Genomic DNA, 21,605 nt, shown 5'->3' with positions numbered 1-21,605 from the left:
CCCCGTTAAAATGCAGTGTGAAAGGCGCTATATGAAGGACCCCGTTATAATGCAGTGTGAAAGGCGCTATATGAAGGACCCCGTTAAAATGCAGTGTTTAAGGCGCTATATGAAGGACCCCGTTACAATGCAGTGTTTAAGGCGCTATAGGAAGAAGGACCCTGTTATAATGCAGTGTGCATGGTGCTTTATGAAGGACCCCGTTACAATGCAGTGTTTAAGGCACTATATGAAGGACCCCGTTACAATGCAGTGTTTAAGGCGCTATATGAAGGACCCCGTTATAATGCAGTGTGCATGGTGCTTTATGAAGGACCCCGTTATAATGCAGTGTGAAAGGCACTATATGAAGGACCCCATTATAATGCAGTGTGCATGGTGCTTTATGAAGGACCCCGTTATAATGCAGTGTGAAAGGCGCTATATGAAGGACCCCGTTATAATGCAGTGTGAAAGGCGCTATAGGAAGAAGGAGCCCTTTACAGTGCAGTCTCCATGAAAGCCACCACTCTGTAGTGTGACAGTCACATTTTAGAGGACCCCATTACAGTGTACTGTAGTGTGTGTGGTGCTATGTGAAGGAGGGTCCCTGCCCCAGCACACCGTGGCGAGTGCCACACAAAGGACTTAGCGCTTTAAATTATCGCTGTGAAAGTTGGGACTGAAAGGCTCTGCGATTGGCCTCGTCTGCACCCCACCTCAAGGGCACCGGAGAAGTCATCTGCGGTCCACGGTGCGTCTGCAATGCACAATGACAAAAGGACAGCTTGACAGGTGGGATGACATTGAGAGAGAGGTGCCACCACAAAGTGGGAAAAAAAAGGGTAATAGTGAGCAGAACCTGGCACCACAAAGAGAGGTGATGCCAAGAGCAGGAAAAGCTTGACAGAGAGCTGGCACGATCAAAAGTGGCACCTCTTAGAAGAAGTGACGTTTATAGGGGTGACACTGAAAGACAGCTGATGGGGGAACAGGTGACATTGACAGAGGGCCGGCACCATGGTGGGGGTTACCTCTGAGGGAGAGTGGCATTTCGAGGTGGACGTTGGGAAGCTAAGATGGTTGTACACAAGCTGTTTGACTTGAAGGGTGACTAAGTGACAGGCACAGGACTGTGAAATGAGGTGCCAGTGTGACCAGGATCCACTGAAGGGGTGCTGTTGGGCTTGAAATACTTCATCAGCTGCTTTGATTTGGGTGGGTTTGTGGGGTTCTACAGTCCAATGGGGCAGGAAACTACACGGGATGGCAGTGCCAGTGGAGCACACCTAACCATAGCGAAAGGCATCAGAAATGGCACCCAAGAGGCACGTGCCAGCTACTGAAAAGGCAGGGAATAAAGGTCAGTTGCCAAGAGTGCCCCCCAGTGATAAGCAACATGACAACTCCAACCCATTTAATGCGGGTGAGGCTGGAACCAATCCCAGAAAGGGTGCAAGTGGCACCGTCAAACTGGCAGAGGCAATGCCAGTTAAGGGGGACACACTGTGAAGATTATTAGGTGCCCTGTACCCCTTACTACATGAAAGCTGCAGGTCTGTTCATAAATTACAACAAAAAGTGAAAAGCAAACCACTGGGATAAAGAGGAAGAAAGCGCCAACTGTGATATTCCTCAGCACCACACCCAACACAAAGTGCCAACGGTGACAGGCACTTCACCACCACACCCAATCCAGTGTGCCACAATCAGCAGGCACTTCATCATCCGGCCAGTGTCAGCATGAACGTCACCATCTCACCCAGCTCGTGTGCCAACACTGACACATCCTTCACAAACACACACCAAGGTCCCCACAGTGACAGGCACTTCACCAGGATACCCAGTCCACATGCCAGCATCAACATGTACTTCACTAGAAGACACTTGCCAACATTATCAGGCACCTCATCAATGCCAGCACTGGTGGTGTGTCCTTCAATGACACACTCTGTCACCGTCACCTCTCATGGTGTCCTATGATCCCAGTGGGCTAGTCAGGTGGGTGCCCTGCTCCACTCCTATTGGCTGTGGTGGTCATCTCCTCATATCTTTGTAAAGTGCTGTAAGACAATAGAAGGTGTGACAGGTAACAATGGGGAGTGCTGGGAAAGGAGCTATAAAAACAAAAAAACGTAACGCCTGAGCCAGTGCGGGCACCACATAGCACCATGGCACTTTGGTCATGACAGCCTTAGAGAGGTACCTTGAAAGACGCTATAGAAGTAAATGTGGGGGCTCTGATTCCGCACAGCTTGGTGGAGGGGCTCGGGGTGAAAGGCGCTCTGTCAGGTGGTCTGTCCTTTAACCGCAGCTTCTACATGAAGCCGCTCTATCTGCCCATTTCCTTGCCTGCATATCCACTTCAGGGTCATAGGGAGCCAGCGCCTCTCCTGGCAGGGCTGGGCACCGAGCAGAAGTCAGTCCCGGCCCACCGTAGACGGCAACCATACACCAAGAAGAGATGCAGAGCTTTGGGAAGAAAACGACTGTGGACACTGAGAGACACTCACACACACGCACGCACACACACACAGTGACCACATATGGTGCAGGGCCTGTCAGGCAGCAGTGATGCCCACTGTGCCACCCACTCCTTCAGTCACTAAGAATTCAAACCAGCTGTCTTGTCTTCTGGGACGGGATTTGAATCCTGAACACTGCACTGCCCTGCCCTGTGCCACCGCGCCACTCCTACTGAGAGGTGAAATTTAAAAGGCTGATGTCACCAATGCCCTTGGGGCACTGACTGGCTAAACTAATCACTGCTGACCCTGACGGTGTCATTTAGTATGTCAAGGTGGGCACCAGGAGCAATGTTCATTGCCCTCACGTCTTCTTTCCTTCCCAAGCCCACCGAGACCAGGTGGCTTCTATGCTCCAGATGTGCCCCGATGCCAGGCCACCTCCCTGCAGCGGGTGGGTCCTATAGCACCACGTCCAGCCCTGCCCACCAGTGAGTCCTCTTTATGTACCACCTAAGGGTGCTGTGTAAACTGAGGGGGTGAGGTGTACAGCCAATCAGATGGTTCATTCTTTATAGCACCCTGCACTGTGAACCCAAGTGTCCAAGTGTTTGGTCCCATTCTCCTGGTTATTAAGGGGGGCACACAGACGGACTGTTTGCTGTCCTGCCCACTCCGGCTCCTCTGCCCTCACCCCCCGTCTCAGACAAAGTGTGACAAAGAGGAGCTGAGGGCCGCTGAGCTGACGTGTCTGTCTGTGCTTTGTCTTCACAGAACTCGATGAACCTGCCGCCGGACAAGGCCAAACTCCTGAGCCTCTACGACAACGAGAAGAAATGGGAGCTCGTCTGTGACCAGGTAAGGCCCGCCGGCTGACTCCCCCCCCACCCACCCTGAAGGCACATGCTGTTCTACAAGCTCTAAGGGTTCATGTAATATAGCGCCTTTCATGGGGCACAGAAACGTGACAAATAGTCTCGTTTAGCCTCAATTGGGAGCTATGGAGATAAACAGCGTTACCTTCATGTTATATAGCGCCTTTCATGGTGAAAAGATTAAAACAAATGATAAAAATAATGACTAGCGATGTCGACTAAACCTTCATGTTATTTAGCACAGAGTTTTAATAAAGTCAGTTGATCCTGTACATGCGGTTCGTCTTCCATGGCCCTCACCGTCAGGGGACTCTATAAATGATCACTTTAAGGCTTCAAGGTGTAGAGTTTCAAAAACTGATACAAATAGGATATATAGTGCCTTTGGTGACCCCGAGGGGTACTTGACGACTAAATCTTCATCTTTTACAGTTTCAGAGAATGACACACAGAATCAGGACACCTCCCTCATATAGAGTTCTTTAATGACGCGCCCTCTAGTGGAGACTTTAGAGATGACTACTAAACCTTCATATTTTATAACACCTTTCATGGCGCAGCCTTTCAAAAAACTATAAAAATAATCAGAACGTCGTCCCCATACAGTACAGCATCCTGCATGACACACACCTTCGGGGGGCTCTGCACAAGACCACTAAGCCTACATGTTGTACAGCACCTATCAAAAAACAATAATCAGTACGCCTTCCATATATATATATATATAGCGTCTTATAAAAGACTACTAAGTCTTCATGTATATGGCACCTCTCTTGAGGAACGTTCCCAATGCCCCACACCACGCTCGTGTTAGTCACACACACACACACACACACACACCCTAATCATGTGACACACTGTCTCACACCTCGTAGGAGTGACAGGTAAACCATCACATGACACAGCACCTTTCATGGGTGACAAAATATTAAGAGATGCATTTAAAATGAATCGCTCAGCTAATTGTATATAGTGCCTTTCACTTCGAGCGCTGTGCCAAACACAAAGAGAGCCACAAAATTTCAACCAGCTTTGATAATATGAGTACTGTGAAAGGCACTATATACATACATAAACATACCTGCCATTATTTTGAAGTGCACTTAGATTGGGCTTACAAGATGACCCACGGACTGACCAGACCACCAAATGATGGAAGTAAACACAAAGAGTCCACTGCCACCGATGTGCCACACGTAACGAATAGAAATAAACGGGACACGTGAGCTTCCGGTGACGTCCTGACATGCTGATTGGTGCGGGGCCAGTGCCACCATTATGGCGAGTTAGACATTCGCTTATCATAAGGTTAGGGGGCAGTGGCACAGGTTAGCCACCAAACAGTCAGCTGGTGCACAATAACCTAAGTGAGGCGCTGGGTTGGTGGCCCACCATTCTTTTTCTTTTATTTTTTGGCTTAGCTACTTTTAGACTTTTATTCTGATTTGATTTACAGTAAATGTCAAGTCATAAATTTGAAAAATAAAAAAGAAGAAGCAGCAGTGCTGTGGCCCACCCGGCCGGCGTGAGTGATGGCTGCCTAGTGCCCTCTGCTGGCCGCCGATCCACTGCAGTCCATCCACAGCTAAGGCCGGTGTGCTGTCTGTCTGTCTGTCTGTCTGTCTGTCTGTCTGTCTGTCTGCCTCTCTGTCTGGGTGGCTCCTCTGCCCAGCGTTGGCTCTTTATCCCAGTGTCATGTGCTTGAAGTAGAGGTCTGCATGGGGACTGAGTAAAGACATCTTCCGCCCATTCCCACCAAAGCTTCCATTCCACTGCATTCCCGTCTCCCCCTCTAAAAGGCATCAGAATTGAGCACACGGAATGCGTGGACTCTTAAAACAGCACAATGTGTACGAATACAAAACGCATCCTACAGATACGAGTACAGCTGATGAGGACCTTTACTTTTTCTTTTTTACAATACTATCACAGAAGAGCGATTTCTATCATTTAAAAAAAATTAAAAATAAATAATCAATAAAAATAATTAAAACAGATGAAAAGATTGTGGATGATTGGTGGTGGCTGCCAGTGGCGGTGGGTTTATCTCATCACCTCATAATTTCAATCATCCTGTATTCCTCAGTATTGAACTTATTATATATATATATATAGGTGGATTGGCAATTCTAAATTGGCCCTAGTGTGTGCTTGGTGTGTGGGTGTGTTTGTGTGTGTCCTGCGGTGGGTTGGCACCCTGCCCGGGATTGGTTCCTGCCTTGTGCCCTGTGTTGGCTGGGATTGGCTCCAGCAGACCCCTGTGACCCTGTAGTTAGGATATAGCGGGTTGGATAATGGATGTATATATATATATATATACATATTTAAATATAAGCAAGACTATGGATGGTTAGCCAATCAAAACACAGCACTCCTTAGAGCCCGCCCCCCTCAGTTTCCATTTCACGGCGTAGCTGCAGGGAGAGTAAGTGAAATACTTATGAACACAAACTGAAAGAAACGAGCCACAAAAACTCAATAAATTATTTATGTTTACGCATTATTGATTGTTGCCTTTCATGTGTGTTTATTTATTCGTTTATATTTTTGTCCACAATATTTCTCCATACTGTATGTCAACCCCAGCACCGCTCACCCATTTCTTCTTCTAATTCAGAACCTTGAATCTCACGTATATATAATTTGGCATTTCATGTCTGATATTAGTTTGCATTATGAATTATTAATGTCATATTTGCTTTCATTCCTGTTGCTTTCCTTTGAATATTTTTGAATTGTTTTGAGCATGGCACTATATAAATATGTTTTATTATTATCTATAAAGGTAAATCAATACATTTAAGCAGGGGCGCCACAAGCCGTTTTGAAAGGAAGTCCTCCATTTTGCTGGAATTTTATAAAACACAACTCATCACCAACATGGAGGGGCAGTCAAACAATTTGAGGCCACAGCACAGGTAATGACCCAACAATTACAGTAAGAATATTCACCAAAACGGCGTAGTACAGGAGACACAGGCGCCAGGTCAGCTCAGGTGGGGGAGCAGGCACTGGTACAGCATACTGCCGCACCCACCACACGCAGTGGCATAACAAGGGGCGGGCTGAGCGGGCGGTCCACACATTTTTGGGGGCGGCATTATTGGCCAAAAGGCTCAGTACAATTCATGTGTAAGCAGCAGGGTTTGGAAAAATATCACTCGTGAATGAAAAAAGTCAAATTCGGGTCACCGGAGACGTGAGTGTTACTGCTGAGGTAAGTACACCTCTCAATGACGCGGTCGACACTCTCTGTGCAGACAGACACACTGCTGATGGACGTGCCCAAGAGGCCATTAAAGGCCTGGCAACATAAAATGGACTGATGAGCAGAGCAACAGGACCGCAGCACTAGGCTTTGACCGCACAAAGGCAGATTTAATTCGACGTGTTTGCATTTCCCAAGTGGACTTACAGTAAAATGTACATTAAGTATCGCCCCCTGTTGTTGATCACCATCTATTACTTGGCTCATGACACTCTTCACTTCTGGCATGTCAAATAGAGTTCTCCATAGAGTCTCACCCTACAAACAATAAAGACGGCCGCTCCGATGCCAGGCACCGATCTGCTTCACATTGACTTGCTGAGCCTCTATGGGGGCCACACTGCTAATCCACCCAAATCCACCGAAGCCCCTTTGTTCCCACCTCACCAGCAATCCTGTCGGCCTGACATTGGGGGTTTTGTGAGATCAGTGGGGCTTCTCTTGGGCCAAACCCTCGAGCCCCTCGGCTTAACTTTCCCTTTTGTTGAACTCCTCAGGAGCGATTCCAGGTGAAAAACCCACCCTCGGCCTACATCACGAAAATCAAAAGCTACCTGGACCAGGGAGGACTTGGGCGCAAGGTGAGTTAAGAAACTGCCAGTCCGGGGCACCTGGGGCAGACCTGCCACTGTCATAGCCCATTTCAACTGACAAACCCCCCCACTCTGTGTTCCAGTTTAAGAGACGAGTGCAGGAATCCACACAGGTCCTCAGGGAGCTGGAAATCTCACTTCGGACAAACCACATCGGGTGAGTACTGGCGTGGATGAGACGGACATCCTGTTAATCCCTGAGGGGAAACTGTCTTATCGCATGACCTTTGGGGGCCACAGTGTAGGGTGGTCAGCCATTGGACAGCACGCCTGCAGCAACTTCAGGTTGAGGATTGGGCTAGTTTGTGTTTTTATACTGTGCCTTCAATACAGGAGTTATTAAAATCCATCCATCCATTTTCTAAACGAGTTTATGCTGAGCAGACTCATGAGAAAGCTGGAGCCATTCCTAGCAGGCACGGGGCACAAGGCAGGAACAATCCCTGGACAGGGCGTCAATCTATTTAAACCTAACTGAGCAAGTTGAAAGGGTTTGGGTACCCAGTACCCCAGAGTACCCGGTAGGTCCAGCCCATGGGTGCCAGGTGTGGCCCATTTGAAGGACACCTGGTACAAGCTGGGCACAATGTATTGTATTTTGATGGGCCTGGGATTGTCTGGAGTTCTAAGAAGGACCAGGAAAGCAGTCTTGAGGAGAGGGTGGCCGAGTCTGCTCAGCTCCACAGGTTGGCATCACAACTCTCAGCTAGAAGTGCAAATTGAAAGTGAAGTGAAGCAAAGCAGAGTAATGAAAAACAAAGAGAAGTGAAGCCTTCAATTAAACGTGTCACCCATATTTCACACTGACTGGTATCAGATGGGTGCTCCATACCCATGTAGATACACACTGCTCAAAAAAATGAAAGGAACCCTTTTGAATGAGAGTACAGCATCAAGTCAGTGACACTTGGGGGCTATTGATCAGGTCAGTGAGGTAGCAGAGGGGCTTGTTCATCAGTTTCAGCTGCTTTGGAGCACTAGAGGGGGGGCAACAATGAGACGACCCCCAAAACAGGAATGAATGGGTTAACAGGTGGTGGGAGGCCACTGACATTTTTCCCTCCTGTTTTGTCAATTGTTTCACATTTGGCTACAGTCAGTGTCACTACTGGTAGCACGAGGTGGGCCATACCTGGACCCTACAGAGCTGGCACATGTGGTCCAACTTCTCCATCAATATGTCCCATTGCCAGAAGGTTTGCTGTGTTTCACAGTCTCAAGGGCATGGAGGTGATTCCAGGAGACAGGCAGGCACTTCCTCTAGAAGAGCTGGACAAGGCCCTTCATAGAAGGTCTTTAACCCATCAGCAGGACCCACCGGTATCTGCTCCTTTCGGCAAAGGAGAAACAGGATGAGCGCTGGCAGAGCTTACAAAATGACCTCCAGCAGGCAGACCAGCCACTGGTGAGAATGTCTCTGACCAAACAATCAGAAACAGACTTCATGAGGGTGGTCTGAGGGCCCAACGTCCTCTAGTGGGCACCGTGGAGCTCGATTGGCATTTGCCATAGAATACCAGAATTGGTGCCCTGTGCTTTTTACAGACGAGAGCAGGTTCACCCTGATCACATGTGACAGACGTGTAAGGGTCCGGAGAAGCCATGGAGAACGTTATGCTGCCTGTGACATCGTTCAGCACGACCGCTTTGGTGGGGGGGTCAGTGATGGTTTGAGTGGGGAGGGAGGCATATCCATGGAGGGGTTGCACAGACCTCTACAGGGGAGACAACAGTGGGCACCTTGACTGCCATTAGGTATCGAGATGAAATCCTTGGACCCATTGTCAGACCCTATGCTGGTTCCTCCTGGTGCACCACAATGCCCGGCCTCATGTAGCGAAAGGATGAAGGAATTGATACCACTGACTGCCCCCCCACACTTATTCGTCTGACACCTCTGGGTGGGACATTATGTTTGGGTGCATCCGACGCCTCAGCCTGTCCAGGAGCTCAGTGATGCCCTGGTCCAGATCTGGGAGGAGATCCCCCAGGACATCATGTCATCTCATTAGGACATTGTCAGGTATGGGGTGGGGGGCATACAAACTACTGGGGATGATTTGGAGTTTTGGCCAATGGACTCACACGCCTGCCTGTCTGCTGCCTCATTTGTTCCCTTTGTCTTTGAGTTCAGTTCCATAGCAGTAGAGATGGCCAGCATAAGATCTCATGTGTTTTCAAAGTCTTTTTTTTTTTTGACCAGTTTATTTACACACTTCATCTCATAGCAAACCCAGTAAGGTCACCCACCCTATTAGCCCCCCTTTTAATTTCTAGATGATGCCAGTATTATCAGAAAAGTGGCCCCCAAGTGCACCACATTCTATCATACAGCACATTTCACATCTCTTAAGTGTTAAAAAACATGACATTCAATTTAGGGCCCATACTGGCAGCACTGGCACAAGGCAGGAATCAGCCCTAGACACGGTGTGAGTCCATCATAGGTGCCACTCATGGCACACACCAATTAAACCTAAACTGCATGTCAGTGGGAGGCAGTAGTACCACTGGGCTGGCCAAACGACCTGAAGCCCCCCATACAGAAGTCATTTAAAAACGGATCATCATTTTATCCAGTCTTTAGTGGTGGGCCCGCGTCCAGGCACTTGAGTGTCACGTGCTGAGGCAGCAGTGGGACGGATAATTCTGGGACAGGCTGCTCAGTCTCTGTACCTCCTGTCCTCACACATGTCCCAGTGGCCTTTCAGCTCATCTGGCCACGAGTGACTATTTTCATGTTGGTATAAATGAGCCCCCATTAACGGACCACACAAACTGTTTTGCGCTCGCTGCTCAAGTACTGCCCAGAAATACACAAACATGACCTGTGGTGCCCACTGTAATTTCACCTTGTCTCATTCACACTCAGCAGTTGACCCCCTCAGCAAGCATCTGTGATTGAGTGTACAGAAAAATACAATAAAAGGCGCTATAAACAGTGTAGTACATGATGTTCTCAGTAAATGTATTGTTAATGGGGCCATTGACGTGAAACTGACACCAGATGTCAGTGACAACCCAAGTCATCCACACATACAAAGAAATGAAAAGAAGTAAGTCCATAAATGACGTGAGGTGTGATAAAGTGGAATGACACGAGGAATAAGAATAAACATCTAACACGTAGTAGAAGAGCCTTTGTGGGTGATGACAGCCTCAAGACGTCTCCTGGATGGAGAAACGGGTCGCATGCATTGCTCAGGTGGGATTCAAATTTCAAAGGGTCTGGGGGGGGGTCTCTTCTCTGAGCTCTGATCTTCAGTTCTTTCCATAGAAGTCGGGTGACTGACTGGGCCCTTCTAGCAGCTTCTTTATTTTCTTTATTCTCTGACACCAACTGAGAGTTTCCTTGGCTGTGTGTTTGAAGTCCTTGTGTTTACTGAAATGTCCAGCATCCTGGTAGACGGCAGCAGATTCTTCTCAAGCTGCATTTCTCCACTCATCCTTCCTTCAGTTATATGAAGTCTGCCAGCCCCACACCATGATGTTCTCACCTCCAAACTTCACTGCTGGTGTGGTGTTTTCTGGGGTGATGATGTGCAGGGCTATTTCTCCTCCAATGACATCCAAACAGTTCCACGTTGCTCTCCTCTGACCCGACTCTACTCTCCCAGTTATTTCATTTTCTTCTCCAAATGTTGTGCAGCGAATGTTCAACGAGCTTCAACGTGCTTGTCCTTCAGCAGTGGAGTCTCATGTGGTGAGGCCATGGCGGTGGAGTTTATCACTTACTGGAGTTGGTAACTGCAGGTCTTTCTGAAGCTCTCAGCCGGTGGTCCTTGGCTCTTCTGATTCTTCTTTTGACTCTGAGTGCCTGGTGGTGGTGGCCACTTTATGATGTTCTTTCCACTTGTGGATTACAGCGCCAATGGTGCTCACTGGGACATTCAGAAGTTTAGACGGACATCTGTCACCAACGCCATCGGTACCGTCTTGAGAGAGCTCTTTGCTTTCACCATCATGAGATGTTTCTTGTGTGACACCCTTGGTAATGACAGGCCATCAATGAGGGCTCAACCAGTGGCTATCAGGAGTGACAGACGTCAGCTGCTTTCTTGGCTTTCCAGGCCTTCTTGCACCTCCTGTTCTTCATGTGTTCAATTCTTATCCCCTTTGTCCTTCCACTTTATTACACATCACGTCATTTATGGACTTATTGGTTTGGATTTCTTTGTATGTGTGGATTACTTGGGTTGTTACCAATGTCTGGTGTCAATTTCACGTCAATAGCCCCATTAGTAATATATTTACTGAGGAACACGCTGACATGTTCAATGCTGATTTTCCCCGCCGTATATCCATATGTCCACTGCTAAAGAATAGCAATATAAGGTTTAGCTGCCAAAAATGGTGGCTCCATGGTGGTCAGTTCTGCTGCCACCTAGCTCCAGGTACTGAGGGTCAAGTCACTATCCATGAGTACTCACTGGGTACTCGTATCGCCCCCCACAATCCCAAAGTCCCGCACACACCAGGTTAATTAGCGCGTTCCGCATGTGGGCAGAGGACTTGATGTGGCCTACGGAGGACTGGCAGCCTGTCCAGTGATGTCATGTAATGACCAGCCACACAAGAGCCACGTTAAGAAAATAGATGTTTACCCCCCAAAGTGTTCTGTGATGGTGCCAGTGCTACATCATAAGTACACAAACAAAGTGTGAATGAGAAGAGGCCATTGAGCTCATACCAGCTTGCCAGTCTCTAACCAGCCAACATTTGCAAAACATCACCAGGCACAGATGAAAGCTGCCACTCACTGGCTGCTCAATATGAAGGGACCTATAAAACAAAGGGGGGTTTCCAGCAGCCATGACGGTGACCACTTCAACAGTGCTGATGTGGCTCTCTGTGTACTAGTCACAGATTCTAGCACCCTTGGCACTGCCATCTTATCTGAGCTCTTATGAAGTCTGTCTCCTCTTTTCAGGTGGGCACAAGAATTCCTCAACAAGGAGAACAAAGGTCTGGATGTGTTGGTGGACTACCTGGCCTTCGCCCAATGTGCTGTGACGTGAGTATCTCGTTTGTTGTCTCAAATGTGCAGTGTGGCCGAGGTCAGTTCATAATCTGTCCAAATTACAGACCTTTCACGCAGGACTCAACGGGTTCCTGAAGGTGGCAGTGTGCTTTATGAAGTCGCTCTTTGCTCGACTCTCAGGTCTGATAAAGAAACGAGTTTTAATTTACTTATGTACTGTGGCGCCAAATTACAGTGAAACAGCAGGAGGACAGGAAGGTCAGGTGACTCGCTCAGGGTCGCACAGCGGGCAGCCTTTGGCACTTGACCACACTGCCCACCTGATGATAGAGACTGCTGTTCACATTTCAGAAGTGGACAAGTTTACGACTGGGTGAGCTATGGTGGGCAGCTGGGGATCAGAGAATGAGAGGAGGCAGACGTGACAGACAGGCTGGCACTAATAAGGCAGTACAAGAGTGGTGATGATGAGAAGGTCTCGGTCCACCTCTCTGTCATCACATTCAGTATTCTGATTCAAGTTATGATCTTGTTAAGCCTGGCACCCCATACTCTTCAAAGCCCTCCAATAAGATTCACATCGGGGGGATTCGCCAGGGGGCACTGAATGTCACAGAGTCAGGACACCCGGGGCTCACCACAGTCCAGTCCCCAACATCAGCTGTTCATGGTGCTGTGGTGCCACACACTGTGCAAACCTGAGCATGGCATTAATATTACAGGCTTTATACTTCTGACACGTCATAATTGAAGTCTATGAATCAAATTGGCATGGCTGACCAGTCCACATCCAAACTGCAGACACTGGGCGGGCGGGACTGACTGACCTCAATGCAGCTTTCAAATCGAGAAGTTAGAGACACTGAAGATGGGACAAGTCGACATGTGACTGCAGAGAGGAAGTTAAATGGCTGGCCAGGTTCCACTGCCTCCCTCGTAAGCAGATTGCCCTCTGCTGGACAAATGCACTGCACACCGACTCTGCGTCTTATATGTGCCTGAAAAGTACGCCGTTAGAAATGCCAGGGTAACACCTCACACTTTGGGCATGACCAGTCTACACTGACTTGGCATCAAGTGCCATGGTGACCACTTTGGTTGGCTTCATGTGATCTGGCCTGATACGCTAAACTGTGCACCCCACTCATTGTAACTGTCCGCACCCCAACTAGTCACCATGTAAATACATCAGTCATCAATCAACTTGTAGAAACGCAGAACGTTCAGAATGATTGGCAAACTGCACCATCAAAGCACCTCGGACATTGGGCAGGTGGCACTTAGGGTTAGTGAGGAGCCCCAGGAACGTGGAGTCAGGATTGAGCTCTGAAGGCTGAGGTTGTCCTCCTAGTGGTCCCCTACCGGCCCCAGGGGTTATTAAAGTGCCAGACAGACTTGTCTTCTCCGTATTATAGCAGGGGCTCTGATGTAATGTAGTGGGACCCCTTGATCTGGCAGACACGAGGCCATCCTCCAGGAGCTCTAGTGCCCGGTGCTGGGCCCTCATTAATAATACTCAGACTTGACACAGTGTGTCAGATGCTAAAGGTGAACATGAGCTCAGGTCCAGCAGTCACAGGATCCACACCTGCCCCTCACGTAGCTGCCTTTCTAGCTCAATACAATAATCTCTGAACCTCTCCTCTCTACATTACATTGAGGTCTCTGGTATTGTAGGACCACAAGTCCTATAATGAGTCGGGCCCAAAGCCCAGTCTAAGAAGACGAGCGGCTGCTCTGTTTGCTCACACTCTTTTCTTACCGTCCATCTGGCCACTGGCTAGGGCGAGGCCACTTTAAGGCGCATCTCGGGGTCACGTTCAGGTTCCGGCTTGTGATCTGGACAGCCTGGACTGTCCTGCCAGAGCTTCTCCTAGTGGCCTCAATGAAAGTGGCATTCAAGCCTGCCCACCCCAGTAACCAGCAGGGGTCCACATTTACTGTTGAGGGTCCCTGCTTCTTCCAGTAGGCACGGAGAATTGTATTTAATTATTTATTATTTACTAGCTGTCCCCCTGCGGCTCCGCCCGCGTAGTGGTGAAACAGGCCAAACTTTAAAAATCAATTAAAAACAAAAAATTTACTCATTTGTATTGAGAAGAACTTCTATTGATAGCTGTCGTATCCGAGGGCCTCTTCATATCCAATACTTGTGGTTTTGCTATCAGGGGTGAGAATGTAGCGGTGATCTCTTTGCCAAAAATGTTAAAAGTTGGCAAGGTATCTCTGGCCAAGTGGAAGGTAGGTAGGCTCTGATGTTGGCAGTGTATGTGTTTGTATTCAGCTCTGACGGGCGAGGGTCCCCCGTGTGGCCATCATATCTCTGACAAGCAGGTGTCGCTAGCTAAGTGGAGGCAAGGTGCGCTCCAACATGTGGCGTGATGACAGGTAGAGCGACTCGAATGGAGGCTGGCGTGTGAGTGAGGATGGCCCTCCTGCCCGGCTCCCCATCCCTGAGGCCACGCCTCCCCCACCCATTGGCCCACAGCCTCTCTCTCAGATTCGCACGAATAAATCGGTGCCACAACAGAACTCTAATACTTGAGAGAAGTCGCAGAATCAACCGGAATGTTCAAGCAAATTATACAAAAATAACCTGATCTAAATCCGTTAAGTTGTTCTCTTGTGAAAAGTGGACATACAGACAGATATTGAATTTTATATATATATATATAGAGAGATCAACTCCCCACTGCCATTCTCTAGCTGTACCCGCTCCTAAGGCCCATATGACTAACATGTGGACTAGAGCCCCCTGGCTCTGGAGCCATTGCTGGAATAGTCCACATTTTTGTTCCTGTGTTCCTATTTTGTTTTGCCCAGCCCCCTGCACCGGACTGAACTCCTCAGAACCTCAGGCTCAGACGCTAGCCATGGAGGTGTGCCCAATTCACACGGGTGCGCCACGGTCTGATTTCTGTGTGTTTGCTCACGAGTGCAGGTATGACATGGAGAACATGGACAATGGAGGGACAATGACAGAGAAAGGGAAGTCAATGGACAGATCCGTGGAAGACTTGGCCAAGAGCACCGGCAACTCGCCCACCCATGGCACACCTAAATCTGCCCGGTCGCTCACAGTCAGGTGAGTTGAGGAGTTTTACAATGTGCCTGTCTGCTAGGTGCCCTCTGTATTTGGCTGTATTTTGGCTTCTGGAAGGGTGGCACTGCCAGTCAGAAAATGCCACCTGAAGACATCGGGTAACCAATGGGCTGAAACATTGGGCTGAAAGGTGTCAGAGCTTCTCCTTCTGGGTCACCTGTGGGTCTATGGTGGCACTGAAGCCAGGCTCTTTAGTGGTAAGGTGACGCCATCTATCTCTCGCTTTTGGTATTACTGTACAGTTAAACTAAAGTTCCTTCAGTGACTTTCGTTTCTCCTTTTTTTCTGCTTCACTGGGATGTGCTTCACCAACGGTAAGTGTAACACCTCAGAACCAAGCTGGGCACGCGTTACCAGCCTTGGGGTTGCCAATTTGCTTTTACTGCAAGACGAAAACAGAGCGCCTTCAGAAAACAAGAGTGTGGCTGTTGTAAATGGAAATGCAGTGCGTGTCGGGGAAATCGTAGGACCTCCACAGTCTGCGTGTGGGCTGACTGATATAGGATGTGCCCTATCGGTCACAGCGTAGCACTGGGTCAGTCATAATGTAACATTTGCAGACCCACTTAATCCAATTGACAGGGGCCATGCCAGGGACAGGGCACCAATCCAAACACACCTGAAATACAAGCCTGTTAGGGGTGAGGGTGTGGGCACTGATTGCTGTCTTGTGCCCAGTGCTGCTGGGGAAGGCTCCAGCTCCTCCACTGAACTGGATGGGATGTTTGTTGTTGACACTGACCCTCAGAATACTCGGGGGCTATAAAACGTAAGATGAGTATGTTAGGTGTAGTCATGGTGCCCACTCAGTCACCTTAACAAAGTTTGTCTCCCCCTGATGTCCACTGCAGGATCAACACCCTGCACAGCAGAAGGGCACTGCGAAACTCCCGCATCGTCAGCCAAAAGGACGACGTCCACGTGTGCATCATGTGCCTGCGAGCAATCATGAACTACCAGGTACACCAGCGGCAGGGGTGCTAGGGCACTGCCTCCACAAGTGTTCACCAACTCAGCTGAGCTCCTAATGTCCTTCTTTCCCCAGTCTGGCTTCACCCTGGTGATGACCCATCCTCGCTGTGTAAATGAGATTGCGCTGAGCCTCAACAACAAAAATGCCAGGTAGGAGAACGTGCCCGTGTCCAGCTGCACAGGTGGTCAGCCTCAGGTGCCTCCATCTTCACTTTGCCTTTTCTCTGCAGGACTAAAGCCCTGGTGCTGGAGCTCTTGGCAGCGGTGTGCCTGGTACGCGGAGGACACGACATCATCCTGTCAGCGTTCGACAACTTCAAAGAGGTCAGTCGTTGACAGGTCTCCATCAAAGTGTTCTGTACTGGACGGCAGTGCCCAGCACTTGAGTGGCCATTTCACTCACCCGCTGTCTTTTATCCGGTGGTCTACTTTGGTGAGACCTGTCAGATACCCTCAGAGCTCTGGCATCAAGAGCTGAGTGAAATGACCAAAGGCAAGTGGCCGGGGGGCAAGTGGTTGGAGCAGTCCCAAAATGACAGTTGGGGCACGTGGGTGTTGAGCCATGCACGCCAGTCAGGCACAGCCTGCAGACGCCACATGGACCCGTTTGTGGGCGTAACAAAGTGAATGTGCTCAGGTGACAGACGTGTGACTGGCTCGGCGGACATCGAAGGAAAGTTCCTGTGGGAGTTTAAACACGCCAACGAGACGCAGTCGTGTCCACTTCAACTACGCCAGACTGTCCCGATGTTGGGCACTCCAAGCTGGTGTGCCACACATGCACTGCTTAGCAGGGTGCCACACAGCAGGAGTTTGTTTCAATGACAGAGAGGTTTGCCCCAATGTGACAATGACCTGGACAGAGAGAGTGTCTGTATTCGCCCGACCACCGAGTTGAGCGTCCGGCTGGGTTCAATGATCTAATGGGTGCAGCCCAGTGAGCTGGTAGTCAGACTGGGAGACGTCAAATCTCATATGGGGAATGCGGAGAGGCCAAGATGGTCGCAATCCAAGTGGCAAGTTGTTATTGGGGTTGTGGACTGTCCACAGCAAACACAGTAGCCAAACAGAAGAGTATCGGGCTGTAAAACATACCTGTGCCCTTCCTAATATCCCATTTCTGAATGGCTTTCGACATTTAGACAACATGCAGTGATATAGAAATGGAAGCCATCAACGCTTTTCCAGCAGCCCCAGGTGCAAGGCAAGAACTGGCACCAGACTTGGCATCACTTCACCCAAACCCATACTGGCACTCACCATTTAGCCAATCAACACACACACATCTTTTGTGTTAAAAGAAGAAAGCTCCACTCACACACGTGGAGAACATGCAGACATCAGAGGGATAACACAGGAAATACAAACCAGCAGCAACATACTGCCATGGGCATCCACCTCCAAAAAAACAGCCCTGACAAGGACACAGAAATGAGCAGGGGGCTTGGGTGACACGGACTTCACACCCAGTGGACCTTTCAGGTGGGCTCTGCTGTACCCCGATCTCTACAAGTGACAGCAGATTCATTCATAATGTACACAGTACTAGGGTGATGACCCGTGGTTGGCCATTACGGATGTAATGAGGAGTCAAGCAAAATGACACCCTAAAAAAGATTACAGTATTCCAGCTTTCGAGACAACTTGGGGTCTTCTTGCCTGAACAAAGGGCCTGAGTTGCCTCAAAGCTTGCATACTGTAATCTTTACAGGGGTCGCTTTGCTTGACTTCTCGTTACATTCATAATTTATGGAAAAAAGAAAATAAAAAATCTTTCACTTACCTGTGATGCACTGGCGGCCCCTGCAGGCTGAGACTGGCATTGCTCCTTCTGCTACAATGACCTGTAACAGATTCATTTCAATTATCTGTTAATTAGTCAATGTATTGTTCATTTATTGTCACTTATTAATGTACACATTTATGTTTTATTGTTCTAAACACTTGTTTTTCTTCTTGGTTGTATTACTAACTTACTTATGCCAGCACTCATCCACCACATAGCGCAGTGGGTTCGTCGGAGATTTATTAATTTTTCAAATATTGATCACTGATTGACAACTCCCAGCCCAGGTCACTGGTTGTGTGAACTCAGCACCTTTTCCCAACGTCCATATGATTTCATCTCCTGGTACTCTGGGTGTGCAGACTGGCACTGTACGAATGTTGGCACCTCTGCGCCCGTCTAGTGTTCCCTGTATTCAGTCACTGAAAAAACCAGGGTGACAAATCAAACAGACTGAGCTGATGTCCCAGTAATGACTGGTGACAGTGGGCACCTGCCCCCACCTGCCCCCCCCCCCAATGCCACTCATGACCTCACACTCGTGTCTCTCATTACAGGTGTGTGGAGAGAAGAATCGCTTTGAGAAGCTCATGGAATACTTTGAAAATGAAGACAGCAACATCGACTTCATGGTGAGCACTGCATTTCCTCAAGTCATGTTTATAACAGTCAGATAAGATCAGATGTTATGAATGTCCCGAAGCTGACAGTTTGAATGGTGTTACGCCATAGAGGAAGGAACGAGAAGATGAGATCCGAATTTCAACTTAGCCCAAGTTAGTTACCAGAATGCCAGTCCATTCTTTTACAGTGGATTCAGAAAGTCTTCAGCCCAATTCACTTGCTGCACACTTCACTGTGTTATCGATTTCATTTTAAATGAATAAACTATACCCAATTTTTGCCCATCAATGACAGAGTGAAAACGTGTTTTCAGAAAGGTTTGCAAATGTATTCAAAATCAAAAAACTGAAATCTTTCATTCCTTGAAGTACTCGGACCCTTCATTCAGTGCCCACTGGCAGCAATTCCAGCTTCAGTTCTTCTTGGGTATGTCTCTACAAGCTTGGCAGCGCGACACTTGCTGCCATTCCTCCTGGCGGGTCCTCTCAAGCTGCCTTAGACTGGATGAGAAGTGCCATCTTCAGGTCCCTCCACATGGTTTAAGTGTCCAGGTGTTGAACCCAACAACACAGTGAAGTGCGCACAGAGACTTTCTGAATCCACCATCAATCGCACTCTCATTTTCTGAGGGTTTTCACTTCTGGGAATCTTATGGTATCACTGTTTTTGGTTAAAGGTTATTAATGTTTCTTCCTGTTATGTTTATAAAATAACTAGGGTGCCACCTTTTGTGTTGTTTGTGGCCGTCGCCAGTAGGCATGTCCCTGACGTCACATGGTATGCTGAGTGACACTCGCCACTTTCGTTACTAGACTGGTCTACTCTCATTCTTTAACACACACACGAGTGATGCCTACAATGCCTGCCACTCCTCAGTAATGCCCACTGGGACTCACTAACAACGAGACACATGAAGGCTCACACACCTATATGTCTTATGTCTACCGCACTTGTCTGTTATCCTGGAGTGTGACCTCTCAGCCTTGGTGACCCTGCAGGTCCCTAGCAATCCCCCCCTGCACCAGGTGCCCTGACATTTACTTGACTACTTCAATCACTCCAGATATAAAGCCATAGCAGAGACATGTAAAAGCATCGTGGCATTATTAAAGTATAACACCACGGTGGCACAGTGGTAAGGAGAACAGGGTTCATGACCCAGGACTTCCCTGCATGGAGTTTTTATGCATCTGTGGGGGTCTCTTCTGGAGACCTGCAGGTTAAGTGAACTGGCGACGCTAAATTGGCCCTGGTGTGTGTTTGGCGTGTCCAAGGTTTGTTCCTTCCTTGTGCCTTACGCTAGCTGGGATAGGCTCCAGCACCCCCACCCCCCCAAAAAAGGTGACACTGGCCTGAATTAAGTGGGTTAGAAAATGATATGACTTCATAATACCAACAGAAGAAAGCATTAATAGGAAATTAAAATAGACAGCAAAGTCTGAATATACAGTAAATATTGCGATGGATGGCGAGGACGCCTTCTTAAGGGAAGGACTGGGGGAAGGAGCTTACACGGGGCAATAATGGGGATGACGGAGGGCAGTACCCCCTGGGTTGCTATGGTGCCATGGGGTTGGAGCATGGAAACTCCACAATGCCAGGGCCCATGGCCACTGCCAAGGGGTATGAGGGGAACACCGGACACCCTGGAAGCACTTCTGGGTGCCCAATAAAAGGTGCCAGCTACCAATACTGCAGGAGCCAGGGGTCGAGAGGAAGCAGATGATGTTTGAGGGAGGAGTGGAAGTGGAAGAAAGAGACAGAGAGAGAGAGAAGAAAGACAAAGTACCGTGTGCTCTGCTAAGAGACTGAACCTGGGCAGGTGGGAAATGACTATTTAGAAGAATTTCCCACGAGGAGCTGCTACATAAAAAAAAGTCTTGTTTTGTGCCACACTTGTGCCCATCTCTGTTCTGTTGTGTCAGGTGTTTGGGGAGATGTGTGCCCCCTGGTGGTCACTATATATATATATATATATATATATATATATATATATATATATATATATATATATATATATATATATATATATTCACGGCATTCGTAGTCTGTGTCACAATCTGATTGTATGGGTGGTTACCTACCAGGTAATGCTTGTGGTTGGCCAGCCATCTGCTAACATCCGCCACGGTGCCCTCAGTTTATGAGGAGCAGATCATAGAATGGTTGTATATATATATATCGTCTTAGCAGGGCCATTTTAACAGCATCACAGGTGTAGCATAAGTACAGCACTGGGGCAGAAACATACATAGGCATCAGAAAAAACGTCGGCTCCAATGCCCCTGGGCAACTGCCCAGCATGCCCATGCGTTAAGACGGCCCTAAATCTTAGTGAAAAGTCAAGAAAAATGACCCCTTTTATTGGCTAACTAAAAAGATTATAATATGCAACCTTTCGAGGCAACTCAGGCCCCTTCTTCAGGCGAGATGTAATCATGTAGAAGGGGCCTGAGTTGCCTTGAAAGCTTGCATATTATAATCTTTTTAGTTAGCCAATAAAAAATGTCACTTTGCTTGACCTTTCACTACATTCATAATGGCTAACACGGTACAACACCCTAGCACCCTAAATCTTAGAAAGCTTACTAAAAATCAGCAGTGTCGACGGGGAATGTTGTCCTGGGCATCTTTTTACTTTCTCATGTACAAAGTATAGGGAAAGTATTGTAATCATCCAAAAAAAATCGATTTCGACATTTAGACCTCCCTGAGCCTGTGTGACAGAATGATGTCTGTGTGTGTAAACACGATAACTTGAGTGCGCTTTCACTTCAGTCAACCAAATTTTGCATACAAGTATTGGGTACAAAATGTAGATTTCTATTAACTTTTTGGGCTATGTCCGTTAACCGTAAGTGGTACTTTACCTTTTATTCAGGCAGCAGCAGAGTCCAATTTATTTAACTTTACTTTTATAATAATTTTTCAATATATCATTAACTTAAATGGACTTGTT

The 21,605-nt window shown here is 48.1% G+C and overlaps 1 protein-coding gene across 1 annotated transcript in view; it reads left to right on the top strand.

The window, feature by feature from the left end:
- Positions 1–21,605, top strand: part of fmnl1a (formin-like 1a) — a 65,400-nt gene that overhangs the window by 22,836 nt on the left and 20,959 nt on the right. Inside the window, exons 2-10 of the mRNA XM_028818411.2 lie at positions 3,219–3,302; positions 7,085–7,168; positions 7,264–7,337; positions 12,111–12,194; positions 15,103–15,246; positions 16,116–16,224; positions 16,310–16,386; positions 16,467–16,560; positions 18,580–18,654. Of these exons, the coding sequence (XP_028674244.1) occupies positions 3,219–3,302; positions 7,085–7,168; positions 7,264–7,337; positions 12,111–12,194; positions 15,103–15,246; positions 16,116–16,224; positions 16,310–16,386; positions 16,467–16,560; positions 18,580–18,654 (825 nt within the window). The remainder of the gene's footprint in view (positions 1–3,218; positions 3,303–7,084; positions 7,169–7,263; positions 7,338–12,110; positions 12,195–15,102; positions 15,247–16,115; positions 16,225–16,309; positions 16,387–16,466; positions 16,561–18,579; positions 18,655–21,605) is intronic.

Source organism: Erpetoichthys calabaricus, chromosome 14 (genome assembly GCF_900747795.2).
Source record: "Erpetoichthys calabaricus chromosome 14, fErpCal1.3, whole genome shotgun sequence".
Taxonomy (NCBI): Eukaryota; Metazoa; Chordata; class Cladistia; order Polypteriformes; family Polypteridae; genus Erpetoichthys; species Erpetoichthys calabaricus.
Note: the sequence above shows the minus strand (reverse complement) of the source record. Positions and strands in the feature narration are given on the sequence as shown.